At 38.1% G+C, this 17,916-nt stretch overlaps 1 protein-coding gene across 1 annotated transcript in view; it reads right to left on the bottom strand.

Annotated features, from left to right (window-relative positions):
- CCDC152 (coiled-coil domain containing 152) overlaps positions 1-17,916 on the bottom strand; it is a 63,665-nt gene that overhangs the window by 899 nt on the left and 44,850 nt on the right. Inside the window, exons 6-7 of the mRNA XM_021076773.1 lie at positions 5,014-5,141; positions 416-499 (exon numbers count right to left, since the gene is read on the bottom strand). Coding sequence (XP_020932432.1) covers positions 416-499; positions 5,014-5,141 — 212 coding nt within the window. The remainder of the gene's footprint in view (positions 1-415; positions 500-5,013; positions 5,142-17,916) is intronic.

Below are 17,916 nucleotides of genomic sequence, written 5' to 3'. Positions count from 1 at the left end.
AATGGGGATAAAATAAGGGTACGAAAACATGCATTAACACAGTTTTAGTTTGTTCCTTTCTCCCTACATAGCTTGAAATTAAAAACCATAAATAAGGAAGAGTTGAACAAGAAGAAATCTGCTGAGTGCTTAAATAACTCCAAAATAGTAAGTCAGCTGTAGTTCAAATATGAAATTCTTTAGATAGTCCAAAGAGTTAGAGGACTTCTCTAATGTTTTAATTTACTACTAAGATTTCTAGTTTAAATTATAAGTGACTTTTAAAGATTATTAAAAATGTAACATCTTTCTGATTGTGTGATATATTTTAAGGAAAACTTAAGTATATTGTTAGTAAATACTAGATAATTTTGTGGAAGCAGACTAAAATAATTTATTTTTTAAAGCAACAGCCATGGAAGAAAAACTCACATACCCTTCTGTAGATACTGTGTGGCAGAACAGTAGAATCTGGATATGGTTTTGCTTTAGTTTGAACTCTTGCTAGCTTGGCATCAAACTGAACCAAATTTAAAAAGAAAGTTATTGAGAACATTCTAGTTAAAGAATTAGAAACAACTGTTTCTGTAAATACAAATATCTATTATATCCATGGACATGTAATCTGTAATTCTATTCACTGTATGATAGAAGATAGAAAAGTCTCTAAGAAAGAACAAAGAATATTCAAACAATACTCAAACAAGATTAAACCTGGCTGTATTTTTAAAGTACTTGGTGGGAGCAGTTTCTCTTGTGCACATTGGGTTAAGGATCTAGCATTGTCATTGCAGTGGTTTGGGTGACTGTTGTGGCATGGGTTCAATCCCTGGCCTGGGAACTTCCATATGCTATGGGTGTGGCAAAAAAACCAAAAAAAAAAAAAAAAAAAAAAAACCCAAAAAAACAAACCAAAACAACAACAAAAAACCTCCAACAACAACCTGGTAAGCTTTTTAAAAGAACCAAAAATGTAGACACTACCTTAGAGATAATGGGGTGGGGTCAGCATTATCTTTTTCTGAAGACATCAGCTAATTCTATAATGCAGGGTTAAGAACCTAGTTAACTTAAAGATAGGTAAAAATATTTTCATGTTACAATGAATATACTAAAGAAAATGTGCAGTCAACAGTCATGGGAGAAAAACATATATACCCTTTTGTAGAAACTTTGAGGCTAAATAGTAAAACTTGGATATGATTTTATTGATCTAGTTTGAACTCTTTAAAGTTTATTTTGTCTAATATGAGTATTGCTACTCCAATTTTCTTTTGATTTCCATTTGCCTGGAAAACCCTTTTCCATCCTCTCTCAGTCTGTATGTGTTCCTAGAATTGAAGTAAGTCTCTTGTAAACAGCATGTAGATACATCTTGTTTTTGTTTCCTTTCAGCTAGTCTATGTTTTTTAGTTGTGGCATTTAATCCATTTACATTTAAGGTAATTATCAATATATATGTACTTATTGCCTTTATATTGTTTCAGATTTATTTTTATTAGTCTTTTTTTCCCCCTTCCTCTTTTGCATTCTTCTCTTGTGGTTTGATGATATCTTCAGTGTTATCTTTGGATTGCTTTTTTTTTGTGTGTGTGTATCATAGATTTTTGGTTTGCAGTTACAAAAACCATGAGGTTTTGACATAGCTGCCAAGACACACACACACAATTGTTTTAAGTTGCTAGTCTATTAATTTCAAATGCCTTTCCAATATCTTGGCAATCATACTCTCCTCTTCTCATTGCCTGTTTTGATATCACAATTGTGTGTGAATGATTCTACTTTTAGTATATGTTTGCCCTTACTGTGAGTTTCTCATTTGTAATTTTCTTATTTCTAGTTGTGGCCTTTTATTTTCCACCTAGAGAAGTTCCTTTAGCATTTTTGTAAAGCTGGTTTGTGGTACTGAATTCTCTTAGCTTTTCCTTGTCTGTAAAGCTTTTGATTTCTCTGTCAAATCTGAACAAGAGCCTTGCTGGGTAGAGTATGCTTGGTTGTATGCTTTTCCCTTTCATCATTTAAAATATATCGTGCACTACCTTCTGGCCTGCAGAGTTTCAGCTGAGAAATCAGCTGATAAACTTAATGGGGATTCCTTTGTATGTTGTTTGTTGCTTTTTCCTAGTTGCTTTTAATATTTTTTCTTCATCTTTAATTTTTGTCAGTTTGATTGGTGTGTTTCTTCTTGGGTTTATCCTATATCCCTGTACTTGAGTGAGTATTTCCTTTCTCTCACCCCTCAACACCCCTCAATAGTTTTCAGCTATTACCTCTTCAAGTATTTTTCTCTGATCCTTTCTCTCTCTCTTCTCCTTCTGGGACCTCTATAATGTGAATGTTGGTGTATTTAATATTGTCCCAGATTTCTCTTAGACTTTCCTCATTTCTTTTCATTCTTTTTTCTTTATTCTGTTCTGCACCAGTGATTTCCACCAGTCTGTCTTTCATCTCACTTATTCATTCTTCTGCCTCATATATTCCACCACTGATTCCTTCTAGCATATTTTTCATTTCAGCTATTGTGTTATTTATCTCTGTGTGTCCTTTAAATCTTCTATTTCTTTGTTAAATATTTCTTGCGATTTCTCAACCTTTGCCTCCTTTTTTCCCTTGAGATCTTGGATCATCCTTGCTATCATTACTCTGAAGTTTTTATTATATTGTTGCTTTTCTCCACTTAATTGTTCTTCTGGAGTTTTGTCTTGTTCCTTCATCTGGAGTGTGCTTCACTACCATTTCATTTGTCTAGGTTTTTGTGTTTGTGGTCTCCTCTCTGTAGGCTGCAGGGTTATAGCTCCTCTTGTTTCTGGTGACTGCCCCCTAGTGGGTGAAATTGATCCCTAGATCAACTGTGCTGGCTTCCTGATGGGAGGGACTGGTGCCTGCTCACAGGGGGATGGCGTTGGGTTTTATCACTTTGGTGGGCAGGGCCATGTTGAGGGGTGAGGTTAGAAGTGGCTGTGTGCCTAGAAAGACTTTAGGCAGCATGTCTGTTGATGGGTGGGTCTGTGTTCTTACCCTGTTGGTTGCTTGGCCTGAGGCTTCTTGGAACTCATGCCTGCAGGCTGTTGGGTGAGGCCAGATTTTTCCAAAATGGCAGCCTCCAGAGGAGCTCACACTTATGAAATCCCTGGACCTCTGCCTCCAGTGTGTTGCCCCCACAGTGAGCCACAGCCCCTTCCTCCCCAGGAGACCCTCCAAGACCCTCAGTAGGTCTGGTCCAGACTCTTACTGAGTGCCTTCTTTGCCCTGGGACCCCAGGCATGTGAAACCTCGTGTATGCCCTCTAAAGAATGGAGTCCTTTTTCTTCCCAAGTCCTGTGGAACTCCTTTGCTCAAGCCCCACTGGCCTTCAAAACAAATGCTCTGGAGGCTCCTTTTTTCCCAATGCTAGACCCCCAGGCTGGGGAACATGACATGGAGTTCAAAGCTCTCACTCCTGTGGAAGAGCCCCTGTGGTATAATTATTTTCTGTGTTTGGGTTACCCACCTGGTGGGCATGGGATTAGCTTATATCATGAGAACAATTCTCCTGACTATTGTGGCTTCTTTGTCTTTGGGTATAGGGTTTTTGTTTGTTTGTTTGTTTTTTGTAGTTTTGAGTCTATTTTGTCAATGGTTATTCAGCAATTAGTTGTGATTTTGGTGTTTTTATGAAGAGAGGTGAACTCGAGTCCTACTCCATCTTATCTCTAATCCTAGTTTGAACTCTTGCTGGTTTGACATTAAACTGAATCAGATTTAAAACATTCTCATGGGCCATTCTTATAGGTCCTGTATTTTGTAAGTCTTCCATTATAGTTTTTTCCTTCAGGTTGAATTTGTTGTAGCTTCACTGTGAATAAGAATTAACTCTGTGAGATTGTGTTCTGGTTTGGGGAGAGAAATGGATAGTTACAATGAAGACAAATAGCAAAGAGTTCTGTATATCAGTCAAACAACAAAACTGGGCTAAACTTTTGCTGGGTAGAATGGCAAACAAAATGCACATTCCCAGTCAATCAATTAGAATTTGATAGTTGATCTTGCAACATTGTCTATTGTATCTTAACTGGCCATCTAGCCCTCTCTGTGATTGGTGGGTACGCTTGACCAGAAGGCAAGTAGCCCCATCAAAGAAGCCCCTAACGTCAACACCAGTCCCCTTTTGTTCAATGATTATACAGCCTTCAACATTGTGCCTTACCAAGCACCTCAGTATACCAAACTTTGAAGAACATAACAAGTAAGTTATCTTAAATAAGTAGGTAAATTTTGTTTAAAAGTACAAATTCGGTTATTCATTCAAAAGCATTCAGTGGGTAACCTCTGTATTTCAAGAATTAGATAAACTCAGGCTGAAGGGACAATGATGGAAAGGGAAATTGGAAGGATCTAAACAAAACTTTAAAGGGCAGGTATGTTGTCAAAATATCAATGTCTTTGAGAGTCTGACATCTGATTAAACAACTGCCTGAAAAGGATTTTGACCCAAGAACTGGAACCTCAGCCTTTGAGATACCCTATTTAAAGTCCTTTAAAAAAAATCTGGTTTTCTGCCTCTATCACATACATACATGTATCTATATATATTTTACACATTTATTAGGAAAAAATTTATCTCTTTTTAAATAAAAAAAATTTCCACTTGGTTCACCAGGGTTCCATAATTTCTTCTGAAGAGAGAATAATGTTAAGGATTAAAAACACTCTCCCCACTGCTGGCATGGTAATACTAAAAAGGCTGCATAGACTCAGCTGTAAAATGCAGGTTATCCCTGAGTTACCTATTGCCATTGTCAGAGAAAACAATACTCTCTCTGGAAGCCAGGACATTTTGCATGATTAAAGAGTCCCACCTTGAGGCCAAGTGCTGAAAGGCAGTGTAGCTAATAGATAGGGTTTCAGCAGTGCGTGTGATGAAGAATGAGCATGTGCGAAGCCCTCTCACAGGGTTGTTTCTAAACCTGAAATTTATCTCACTCCGATGACAACCAAAGTACCGCCTAGACAAAGGGATGCAGCTTTGAATTTAGCAGAGCCTTAAGCACTTACCTCTAGCTGTAGTTTGACTATTTCATTTTGTTTTTCCTTTTCTTGAGTTCTTAACTTTGCATTTAACTCTGAAATTTCCATCTCCTTTTTCTCTATCAGTTCTTTATTCTTTTCTTCATTTAATTCAACTGAATAAAAACAGACTCATCTTAGTTTAAAAATATTATAAGGTTATTCTTTTTTAGTATTTTAAAACTATAAGAAAGTAAATTTTTATTAATAAAAACATACTTTAGAAACTGTTTACATGCCGGGTAGCTTTTACATTATTTTTGACAAGCCCCTGAAGAATTCTTGAAATACAAAGGTTGCCCATTGAATGCTTCTGAATGAATAGCCTAATTTGTACTTTTAAACATCTAGAGAATAGTATTCTGTAAATGCCTAAGAATAAACAGGAGATTTAATGGTTAAAGAGGGACACAAAGCTTGGTCCTAGGTATAGATGGCCTCACATTACTAGACGATTCTAGAGCTACATCTAGTGCCTACTGTACTCCATTCCATATGATTGGGCCTCTCTCATATTCACACCACATTGCTATGCTTTACTACATTTCCTCTTCTCACAACTTCCCCATTCCTGTTAATGATACTATGTTATCCAGGATGAGAGCCTTAAGGAATTCTTTGATTTTAGAGATAAAAGAGTCAAATGACCCATAAGCTCCACAAAAAGGGGACCTCCATCATAACCAATCCACTACTAAATTAATTTCAGGCTTCATTTTTCCTCAGTTGGACTCTGAGTCTAGTCTATCTCCAGTCTCTACCCCCTACACACTGTTGCCAGGTTAGTCTTCCTAAAGCATACATCTTTAAGTAGAGCTGTAACTTTCCAAAAACCTTCAATTACTTCCCATTGCCTTAGCCTGGTAATTCAAGAGGTCAAAGAATCCATCCCTAACCATGGTTTTTGGCTTCCTTCTTGCCAAACTTTCTCTATAGTACAAAAAAGAGTTAGGAAATGAACTGTTGTTCCTTAGCATGTTTCATGTATTCTTCTCTGTATGTCTTGGCTTTTATTTTCTTTTTGTCTAGAGGCTCTTTTTCCTATCTTTACCAATCAGTCTGACTCATATTCAGGATTTAGTATCAGGGTTAGTATAAGGTTCCATCTTAGCCTGGGACAAAACAAAGTCTAGAAGAATATATTTAGCTATCCAAAGTCTTAGTGGAATTAACTTCCATCTGGTCTCAGCCTGTAGTGATTATATGCCTAGAGGCAGCACTGCTGAAGATATTAATGCATAGGAGTTGTGATTACAAGAACTAAAGCACTAAAATTGACCTATCTTTAGACACTGTATTAGAGGATAAGTATGTGATTTTCTTTACCATAATTCTCCTGAAAGATTTTATCAAGATTATGTTGGCCTTATGAAATGAACTAGAAAATGTTTCTTTTTGAAAGAGTTTATGTAAGAATAGCATTATTTTTTTCTGAAATCTTTGGTAGAATTTCACCAGGAAAGCATCTGAGTGAGCCTGGAATTCTCTCTGTGGGAAAAATGTTTATTACAGACTTTATTTCTTTAAATGTCCTAGAACAGTTGGAAGATTTTCTATCTCTTCTTGTGTTTGTGTATTCTTTTTTCCCTCAAGGACATCTAATTCATCAAAAATTTCATATTTGTTGGCATAAAGATGTTCACTTATACAGTTAATTATGAAGTTCATTCTCTTTTTAAAATTTGAATGATTTTCCTCATTTCTTATAGTGGTTATTTGTACTTTCTTCATTTTTCTTGATCAGTCTTGATGGAATAGCCGATTTTACCTTTTCAAAAGTTTTGAACCTGGATCTATTTATTATGTATGTGTTTGTAATTTCATTAATATCTGACTTCCTTCTAATTTCTCTGAGCTTAGTTTGATTCCCGCCTCCCTTTTTTTTCCTCCAGTTCTATTGAGATATAATTGACATAACAGCACTATACAAGTTTAAGGTATATAGCATAATAATTTGACTTATGAACATCCTGAAATGATTACTAGAGTAAATTTAGTGAACATTTGTCATCTCATATAGATGAAACATTAGAAAATAATTTTTTTCAGCTGGCACTATCTTGAGCTCAGCCTGTGCCTCTCTGATGCCTTAATAAATCTCTCTTGCTTGACCAAAAAATGATAATAATTTTTTTCCCTGTGAAGAGAACTCACAGGATTTATTCTTGACAACCTTCATATATAATGTACAACAATGTTAATTATTGATCATGTTGTGCATTACATCCCTGCCTGATACTTAAAGCTGGAAGTTTGTACCTTTTGACTCTCCTAACTTCTTGATATATTTAAATAATTTATTTTTAACATTTCCTAATATTTGTATGTACAGCTATAAATTTACCCGTAAATACAGCCTTATCTCTGTGTCATGGGTTTTAATATGCAATTTTTTTTGTGTGTAATTAAGTTCAAAATAACTTTCTTTGGGATTTCTACTTTGATCAACAGATTTTTCAGAAAATAATACCCCCAGAGTTCTCTTGTGATACAGCAGGTTAAGGATCCAGCATTGTCACTGTAGAGGCCTGGCTTGATTCCTGCCAGGAACTTTCACACACCATGGACACAGCCAAAAAAAAGAAGAATTTCCAAAAACATGGGCATTTTATAATTATCTGCATTTTATTAAGTTTATCTCAATAAACTTGATCTTTGCACTGTGGTCAAAGAACCTACTATGTATGATTTCAGACCTTTTAAATACATTGATATTTGCTTTTTTTTGGTTTAAGATATGGTCAGTTTTCTTAAAGGATTCATGCCTCCTTGAAAATAATAAGCATTCTGCATTCATTTTTTGGGCATGGTGGTTTACATATAACAATTAGTACCAGTTTGTTAATTTTGCTATATAAAATTATGTTATTACTGATTTTGTGTTTGTGTATACTTTTTCTTCCACTATAAGGTGTATGTTAAACTTTCTCACTATGATTGTAGATTTGTCTATTTCTCCTGCTAGTTTTGCCAAATTTTTTTTTTTGTCTTTTTTCCATTTCTAGGGCTGCTCCCTTGGCACATGGAGGTTCCCAGGCTAGGGGTCCAGTCGGAGCTGCAGCTACCAGCCTACACCAGAGCCACAGCAGCGCAGGATCCGAGCTGCATTTGCAACCTACACCATAGGTCACGGCAACGCCAGATCCTTAACCCACCGAGCAAGGCCAGGGATTGAACCCTCAACCTCATGGTTCCTGTTGGATTTGTTAACCACTGAGCCACGACGGGAACTCCAAGTTTTGCCAATTTTGATGCATATATTTAAAGCCCTGATACTTGGTACATATAAATTTAGTCTTGTTATATCTACATGGTGGGTTGAACATTCTATTAGTATTGAAATATCCATCTTTATCTTTAGCATCGATTCTTACATTGAGGTATACTTTGTTCAACACTAGTGTATTTATTGCCAACCCTATGTTGGTTACCATTTGCATGATATATCCTTTTCCAACTTTTACTTAATTTTCTTTATATTTTAGGCATTTTTTTAAAATAGCATACGATTTTAAATTTTATCCATTATGACAATCTTTGTTAATTTGGACAGCCAAGTTACATATAATGCATTTATTAATATATTTGGGTTTAAATCTATCAGCTTATTATTTGCCTTTTTTCCCATTCTGTTCCTTCTCTCTTTTCTTGCCTTTGGACCACAAGACTTTTTTTTTTTAGTCCAGAATATTTATTTATTTATTTAAAATTACTCAATGAATTTTATTACATTTATAGTTGTACAATGATCATCACAACCAATTTTATAGCATTTCCATCCCAAACCCCCAGCACATCCCCCCACCCCCCAACCTGTCTCATTGGAAGCCATAGGTTTTTCAAAGTCTGTGAGTCAGTAGCTGTTCTGTAAAGAAGTTCATTGTGTCCTTTTTTAGATTCCACGTGTAAGTGATACTATACGATGTTGGTGTCTCACTGTCCTCCTGACTTCACTTAGCATGATAATTTCTAAGTCCATCCATGTTGATGTAAATGCAATTATTTCTCTCCTTTTAATGGCTGAGTAATACTCCATTGTGTATAGGTACCACATCTTCTTGATCCACTCCTCTGTCGATGAACGTTTAGGTTGTTTCCATGTCTTGGCTATTGCAAATAGTGCTGCAATGAGTATCAGAGTACATGTATGTTTTTGAGTCATGGTTTTCTCTGGATAGATGCCCAGGAGTGGGACTGCAAGATCAAATGGTAGTTCTATTTTTAGCTTTCTGAGGAATCTCCATACTGTTTTCCACAGTGGTGCACCAATTTACAATCCCACCAACAGTGTAATAGGGTTCCCTTTTCTACACACCCTCTCTAGCATTTATTGTTTTTAGACTTTTTGATGATGGCCATTCTGGTTGGTGTAAGGTGGTACCTCATGGTGGTTTTGATTTGCATTTCTCTAATAATTGGTGATGTTGAACATCTTTTCAGGTTTTTTTTTTTTTTTTTTTTTTTTGGCCATCTGTATGTATTCTTTGGAGAACTGAGTGTTTAGATTTTCTGCCCATTTTTATTTTTTTATTTTTTATTTTTATTAATTAATTATTTATTTTCCCACTGTACAGCAAGGGGATCAAGTTATCCTTACATGTATACATTACAATTACATTTTTTCCCCCACCCTTTCTTCTGTTGCAACATGAGTATCTAGACAAAGTCCTCAATGCTATTCGGCAGGATCTCCTTGTAAATCTATTCTAAGTTGTGTCTGATAAGCCCAAGCTCCCGATCCCTCCCACTCCCTCCCCCTCCCATCAGGCAGCCACAAGTCTTTTCTCCAAGTCCATGATTTTCTTTTCTGAGGAGGTGTTCATTTGTGCTGGATATTAGATTCCAGTTATAAGTGATATCATATGGTATTTGTCTTTGTCTTTCTGGCTCATTTCACTCAGGGTGAGATTCTCTAGTTCCATCCATGTTGCTGCAAATGGCATTATGTCATCCTTTTTTTATGGCTGAGTAGTATTCCATTGTGTATATATACCCCTCTTCTAATCCATCATCTGTTGATGGACATTTGGGTTGTTTCCATGCCTGGCTATTGTGAATAGTGCTGCAATGAACATGCGGGTGCACGTGTCTCTTTTAAGTAGAGTTTTGTCCGGATAGATGCCCAAGAGTGGGATTGCAGGTCATATGGAAGTTCTATGTATAGATTTCTAAGGTATTCCAAACTGTTCTCCATAGTGGCTGTACCAGTTTACATTCCCACCACAGTGCAGGAGGGTTCCCTTTTCTCCACAACCCCTCCACCACTTGTTATTTGTGGATTATTAATGATGGCCATTCTGACTGGTGTGAGGTGGTATCTCATGGTAGTTTTGATTTGCATTTCTCTTATAATCAGTGATGTTGAGCATTTTTTCATGTGCTTGTTAGCCATCTATATATCTTCTTTGGAGAAATGTCTATTCAGGTCTTTTGCCCATTTTTCCATTGCTTGATTGGCTTTTTTGCTGTTGAATTGTATAAGTTGTTTATATATTCTAGAGATTAAGCCCTTGTGGTTGCATCATTTGAAACTATTTTCTCCCATTCTGAAAGTTGTCTTTTTGTTTTCTTTTGGGTTTCCTTTGCTGTGCAAAAGCTTTTCAGTTTGATGAGGTCCCATGGGTTTATTTTTGCTCTAATTTCTATTGCTTTGGGAGACTGACCTGAGAAAATATTCATGATGTTGATGTCAGAGAGTGTTTTGCCTATGTTTTCTTCTAGGAGTTTGATGGTGTCCTGTTGTATATTTAAGTCTTTCAGCCATTTGGAGTTTATTTTTGTGCATGGTGTGAGGGTGTGTTCTAGTTTCATTGCTTTGCATGCAGCTGTCCAGGTTTCCCAGCAATGCTTGCTGAATAGACTTTCTTTTCCCATTTTATGTTCTTGCCTCCCTTGTCAAAGATTAATTGACCATAGGTGTCAGGGTTTATTTCCGGTTCTCTATTCTGTTCCATTGGTCTGTCTGTCTGTTTTGGTACCAGCACCACACTGTTTTGATGACTGTGGCTTTGTAGTATTTCTTGAAGTCTGGGAGAGTTATGCCTCCTGCTTGGTTTTTGTTTCTCAGGATTGCTTTGGCGATTCTGGGTCTTTTGTTGTTCCATATAAATGTTTGGATTGTTTGTTCTAGTTCTGTGAAAAATGTCCTGGGTAATTTGATAGGGATTGCATTGAATCTGTAGATTGCTTTGGGTAGGATGGCCATTTTTACCATATTGATTTTCCCAATCCAGGAACATGGAATATCTTTCCATTTCTTTACATCTTCTTTGATTTCTTTGACTAAAGTTTTATACTTCTCGGCATATAGGTCCTTTACCTCCTTGGTCAGGTGTATTCTGAGGTATTTGATTTTGTGAGGTGCAATTTTAAAAGGTATCGTATTTTTCTATTCCTTTTCCAATATTTCATTGCTGGGATACAGAAATGCAACTGACTTCTGAATGTTAATCTTATATCCTGCTACTTTGCTGAATTTATTAATCAGTTCAAGTAGTTTTGGGGTTGAGTCCTTAGGGTTTTCTATGTATAGTATCATGTCATCTGCATACAGTGACAGTTTTATCTCTTCTCTTCCTATATGGATGCCTTTTATTTCTTTTGTTTGTCTAATTGCTGTGGCTAGGACTTCCAAAACTATGTTGAAGAGCAGTGGTGAGAGTGGGCATCCCTGTCTTGTTCCAGATTTGAGTGAGAGGGCTTTCAGTTTTTCCCCATTGAGGATTATATTTGCTGTGGGTTTATCATAAATGGCTTTGATTATATTCAGGAATGTTCCCTCTATACCCACTTTGGCGAGGGTCTTGATCATGAATGGATGTTGAACTTTGTCAAATGCCTTTTCTGCATCTATTGAGATGATCATATGATTTTTGACTTTTCTTTTCTTTTCTTTTGTTAATGTGGTGTATGATGTTGATTGATTTGCGTATGTTGAACCATCCTTGTGAACCTGGGATGAACCCAACCTGGTCATGGTGTATAATTTTTTTGATATGTTGTTGGATTCAGTTGGCTAAGATTTTGTTGAGAATTTTTGCATCTATATTCATCAATGATATTGGGCGATAGTTTTCTTTTTTGGTGGTATCTCTGTCTGGTTTTGGAATGAGAGTGATGGTGACCTCATAGAATGTCTTTGGGAGTATTCCTTCTTCTTCAACCTTTTGAAAGAGTTTAAGGAGGATGGGCACCAATTCCTCTTTATATGTTTGATAGAATTCGCCTGTGAAGCCATCTGGTCCTGGACTTTTATTTGTAGGGATGTTTTATGACCTTTCAATTTCATTTTTAGTGATCGGTCTGTTCAGTTGGTCTGTTTCTTCTTGATTCAGTCTTGGCAGGCTGTAAGATTCTAGAAAATTTCTTCCAGATTGTCAAACTTGTTGCCATATAGTTCATAGTATTCTTTTATGGTTTTTTGTATTTCTGTTGTATCTGTTGTGATTTCTCCTTTTTCATTTATAATTTTGGTTATTTGGGTTCTTTCTCTCCTCTTTTTAGTAAGTCTGGCCAGGGGTTTGTCAGTTTTGCTTACCTTTTCAAAGAACCAGCTCTTGGTTTTATTAATTTTCTCTATTGTTTTTTGAATCTCTATTTTATTGATTTCTTCTTTGATCTTTATAATTTCCTTCCTTCTGCTGACTTTAGGTCTTTTTTGTTCTTCTTTTTCTAATTTGTTTAGGTGGAGGGTAAGTTGTCAATTTGGGATCTTTCTTCTTTTTTGAGAAAGGCCTGTATTGCTATAAATTTCCCTCTGAGCACTGCTTTCACAGCATCCCATAGGTTTTGCGAGGTTGTGTCTTCATTATCATTTGTTTCAAGGTAGTTTTTAATTTCCTTCTTGATTTCCTCATTGACCCATTGGTTTTTTAGTAGCATGTTGTTTAGTCTCCATGTAGTAGGTTTTTTCTCTTTCCTTTTCCCATGCTTGGTTTCTAATTTCATGGCATTATGGTCAGAGAAGATACTTGAGATAATCTCTATGCTCCTAAATTTATTGAGATTAGCTTTGTGTCCCAATATGTGGTCGACTCTCGAGAATGTTCCATGAGCATTTGAGAAGAATGTGTATTCTGATTTTTTTGGATGTAGTATCCTGAAGATATCAATTAAGTCTAAATTTTCTATTGTTTCTTTTAGGATCTCTTATGCTTTATTGGTTTTCTGTCTAGAGGATCTGTCCATTAATGTGAGGGGGGTATTAAAGTCTCCTACTATGATTGTATTCTCATCAATATCTCCCTTTATGTCTGTTAATATTTGTTGATGTATCTGGGTGCTCCTATATTTGGGGCGTATATGTTGACAATAGTAACATCCTCTCCTTGGATGGATCCCTTAATCATTAAGTAGTGTCCTTCTTTGTCTTTCTTTATGTCTTTTGTTTTAAAGTCTATTTTGTCTGATATGAGTGTTGCAACTCCCGCTTTTCTGTCATGTCTATTGGTGTGAAATATCTTTCCCCACCCTTTCACTTTCAATCTATATGTATCCTTTGTCCTAAGGTGAGTTTCTTGTAGGCAGCATATTGAAGGTTTTTGCCTTTTTATCCACCCAGCCACTCTGTGTCTTTTGATTGGAGCATTCAGTCCATTGACATTTAAGGTGATAATTGATAGATGATTATTTATTGCCATTTTGAACCTCGTGTTCCAGTTGATTCTATGGTTCTCCATTCTTCCTTTTTTTTTTGGTTGGATGGTCTCCTGTTATTATCTGCTTGAGTGTTTTTTTTTTTTTTAATTTTTTGCAAATGCAATATTTGGTTTTGGCTTGTGGTTGTCCTGTTTTTTAAGTATGCTAACCCTTCCTATAATTGTGTTTTTTAGCCTGATGGTCCTGTAGGTTCAAATGCTTCATTACTATATTAAAATTAAGAAGAGAAACATACAAACAAACAAACAAAAAGGGTCTATTTATTTCCTAACATCCCTTGCCCACATTTTATGATTTTGATGACTCTTTTTTTTTCCTTTTTAATTTTATTTTGTTTGAAGCATGTTCATGATTAAATCTGTATGCTGCTTATTTGAGTGACTGCTCTCTGATTGCGGTTTCCTCAGTCCTAGTTCTTCCTCTTTTTTTTTTTTTCTTTTTTCTTCCCTTTCCTTCCTTTCTTTTTGGTTTAGAGAAGCCCTTTCAGTATTTCTTTTAGCCTGGGTTTTGTGTTGCTGTATTCTTTTAGTTTTTGTTTGTTGGAAAAAAATTTATTTCTCCTTCTATTTTAAGTTATATTCTTGCTGGATAGAGTATTCTAGGTTGCATATTTTTTCCTTTTAGCACTTTAAATATCTCTTGCCATTCCCTCCTGGCCTGTAGTGTTTCTGTAGAGAAATCAGCTGATAACCTTATGGGGTTCCCTTGTAGGTAACATTCTGCTTTTCTCTTGCTGCCTTTAGGATCCTCTCTTTATCACTAACTTTTGCCATTTTTATTATAATGTGTCTTGGTGTGATCTATTTGGGTTCAATTTGTTTGGGGCCCTCTGTGCTTCCTGTACCTTGAACCCAATATCCTTTAGATTTGGGAAGTTTCCAGTGATACTTTCTTCAAATATATTTTCCATTCCCTTATCTTTTTCTACTCCTTCTGGAATCCCTATTATGCATAGATTGGCCCACTTTATATTATCCCATAGATCTCTTATATTGCTTTCCTGTTTTTTGATTTGGTTTTCTGTCTGCTGACCTGATGGGTGATTTCCATTATTCTATCTTCCATATCACTGATCGTTCTTCTGCATTATTCATTCTGGTTTTTACTGCCCTTAGTTCAGTTTGTATCTCTGCAAATGAATGTTCTAGTTTTTCTTGGCTCCTCCTTATATTTTCTAGTTCCTTTCTGAGGGTATCTGCATTACTGTTCATATCTTCTCTTAATTCCTTCAGTATTTTCACTATTTCTCTTTTGAACTCCAGGTCTGTCAGACTGCAGAGATCTGTTTCATTGTTGACTGTTTTGGGTGAGTTCTCCTGTTGGTTTGACTGGGGGTGGTTTCTCAGCTTCTTCATCTTGCTTGTTGTTTTCTTTTTCCTGAGGGAGTTGTACTCTCTGTGACCAGGCAGTGTTTGCCTTGTCACTGCCGTGGAATGTTTCCTGAGGGCTGGCGTTGTTGGTCAGTCTTTTTTGAGGCAGTATGGCTTTTCTGGAGTGTTGATGGGGCTAATAGGGTCTCTTTGAAGCAAAGGAGGACTTCCTGAGGGCAGACAGGACTGGGAGGTCCACACCACGATGGTAGCAGATTTCACTCGGTCAGGCAGAGCTTGCTCTGGTGTTTTTAGGCTGTGGGTTCTAACAGTGGGTTGGCGGTGTTGGAAGCTGTTCCTCAGGAGTGCAGCACCCCCTGAGGGCTGGAGCATCTATCTGGGCTGCTGCAAGCCAGGAGGCTCCTCCCCAGGGCAGCCTGACTCAGAAAGACCGTCCGAGAATTAGGCAGATCTTTTCACGGCCCGGCCAGGCTTGTTGTAGCTTTTCTGGGCTGCAGGGGGTCCTGCCTGGAGCTGGCAGTCCTATGCAGCTGATCCGTGAGAGCTCGGCACCCCTGGGGGCTTGGAAGCTAGCTGGGCCACTGCCAACCCAAAAGGCTCCTCCCGGGGCAGCCCAACTCAGAAAGACTGTCCGAGAATTAGGCAGATCCTTTCATGGCCCGGCCAGGCTTGTTGTAGCTTTTCTGGGGTGCAGGGGGTCCTGCCAGGAGCTGGCAGTCCTGTGCAGCTGATCCGCAAAAGCTTGGCTCCCCCTGAGGGCTTGGGTGGCTAGCTGGGCCACTGCCAACCCAAGAGCTCCTCCCCAGGGCAGCCCAACTCAGAAAGACTGTCGAGAATTAGGCAGATCTTTTCAAGGCCTGGCTAGGCATGATCTAGCTTTTCTGGGCTGCAGGCCTTTTCTAGGGGCTGGTGCTGTTTGGTGCTGCTCTGTGGGGGTGTAGCCCCTCCAAAGGGCAAGCAGGCCTGTGCAGGGACAGCCCCTGTGGTGGTAGACTTCAGGCAATTGTTGAGGCCAACCCTCCCAGATGGCAGGCAGCACCAGGTCCGGCGAGTGTGTAGGGGTAGCGGGGGTGGGGGAGGGGATGCACTGAGAAGCACAGCTTTCTGCTAGCTAGCGGGCCGGTAAGCTTGCTGTAGCATGGGAAATATTCTATGGGGACCCACCCCTTCTTCCCTCCCCTCCCCAGCACTGGCACAGACCAGGCTCTTCTCCCAGGTTCCCTCTGATGTGGCTTTCCACTCCCTCACCTCTAGAGTATTGCTCCCTTCCTCTGCGACAGCTTTGCTTTCTAGTCTCCCAGGCAGTCTCTGCCCCGTCAAACTTGACAGACCGGTTTCTAGACCTCCCAATCAGTCTCCGCTCCACCCCGCCCCCCAGCCCTTTCCTGGGGACTAACCTCCGGAGCTGAGGTCTCGGTGCCCAGCCCCCACCCAGGCGCCTCAATTTTTGGTGACTGTGCCCATAGTTTAGATGGTCCGTTCAGTTCTCGATCTGCTTTTCAGAACTCCAACTTACTGCTACACTCTTCTCTGCATCTGGAGATTCCTCTGGTTCGTTTGATCTTTCACCCGAGTAGGTGACTTTCCAGGGTGCAGGATCCCTTTCTCCTCCGCAGTTCCCTTTCGGGAGCTCCTGTCCTGCTCGGATTCACCTTCTCTCGCTCTCCTCTTTTCTCTTGTTTTACCTAGTAATGTCATGAACTTCTTGCCGTTATTGGAGTTTAGGTTCTTCTGCCAGCGATTGGTTGCTGTTCTGTGCGAGTCATTTATCCTGTAGATGAGTTTTTTTTGTTGTGTTTGTGGCAGAGGGCAAGCGTGTCCCCCTACTCTTCTGCCATCTTGTCTCCTCCCCTGCCCATTTTTTGATGGGGTATGTTTTTTTGGTATTGAGCTGCAAGAGGTGTTTATAAATTTTGGAGATTAATCCCTTGTTAGTCACTTCATTTGTAAATATTTTCTCCCATTCTGTGGGTTGTCTTTTTGTTTTGTTTAGGGTTTCCTTTGCTGTGCAGAAACTTTTGTTTAATTAGATCCCATTTGTTTATTTTTGTTTTTATTGTCATTACTCTAGGGGTGGATCTGAGAAGATGTTGCTGTCATTTATGTGAGAGAGTGGCCTATGTTTCCTCTAAGAGGTTTATAGTATCTGGTCTTATATTTAGGACTTTAATCCATTTCGAGTTTATTTTTGTGTATGGTGTTACACATGACTGTTTTTCTCTTTTTTCCCTCTCCTATTACTTTGATAGTAATTAGCTTGATAAATATTCCTTTATTTTCCTTCTTCATCTTTTTTTTTGGCTGTGCTTGTGACATGTGGAAGTTTCTGGGCCAGGGATTGAACCCATACCACAGCAGCAGCCCAAGCCACTGCAGTGACAATACTAGGACCTTAACTCTCTGTGCCACAAGAGACCTCCACTCTTTATTCTTCTTTAGGGATTATCCTAGTGATTAAACATGGATACTTGACTTGTAACCATGACTTGTATACCTGACTTGTTAGAATGTGGTAAAACTAGTACATTTACCACTCTAAAGATATAATAATCTTACAACATCTTAACTCCCTGTTTTCTTCCTTTCTTTGTGGCTTTGTATTATGTCAACTTAATTACATTAGAACTATGATTCTTAGAATTTCTTTCTCTATGTTCTAGGTTAGAGTTAGCCACAAGAGAAATCTGCATAATATTTGAGAAGTGGGGGTAAAGTAGCAGCCTATTTGTTCTGAGGTCAATGTGGGATGGTAGGCAATTTTGTTCCTCACACATGATGGCCTTCTGGCTGACCAAACCAGTAGCTGTTATTTTCCAAATATCCTTGTAGAGCATGAGTTAATGTTACAGTTCATGTAGTTGTCATTGAACAACTTATTGATATAGAGAAGCATCTTGTTTCA

The sequence above is a fragment of the Sus scrofa genome, chromosome 16 (assembly GCF_000003025.6).
Source record: "Sus scrofa isolate TJ Tabasco breed Duroc chromosome 16, Sscrofa11.1, whole genome shotgun sequence".
NCBI classification, from domain to species: Eukaryota; Metazoa; Chordata; class Mammalia; order Artiodactyla; family Suidae; genus Sus; species Sus scrofa.
This window is presented reverse-complemented; position numbering and strand designations above follow the sequence as displayed.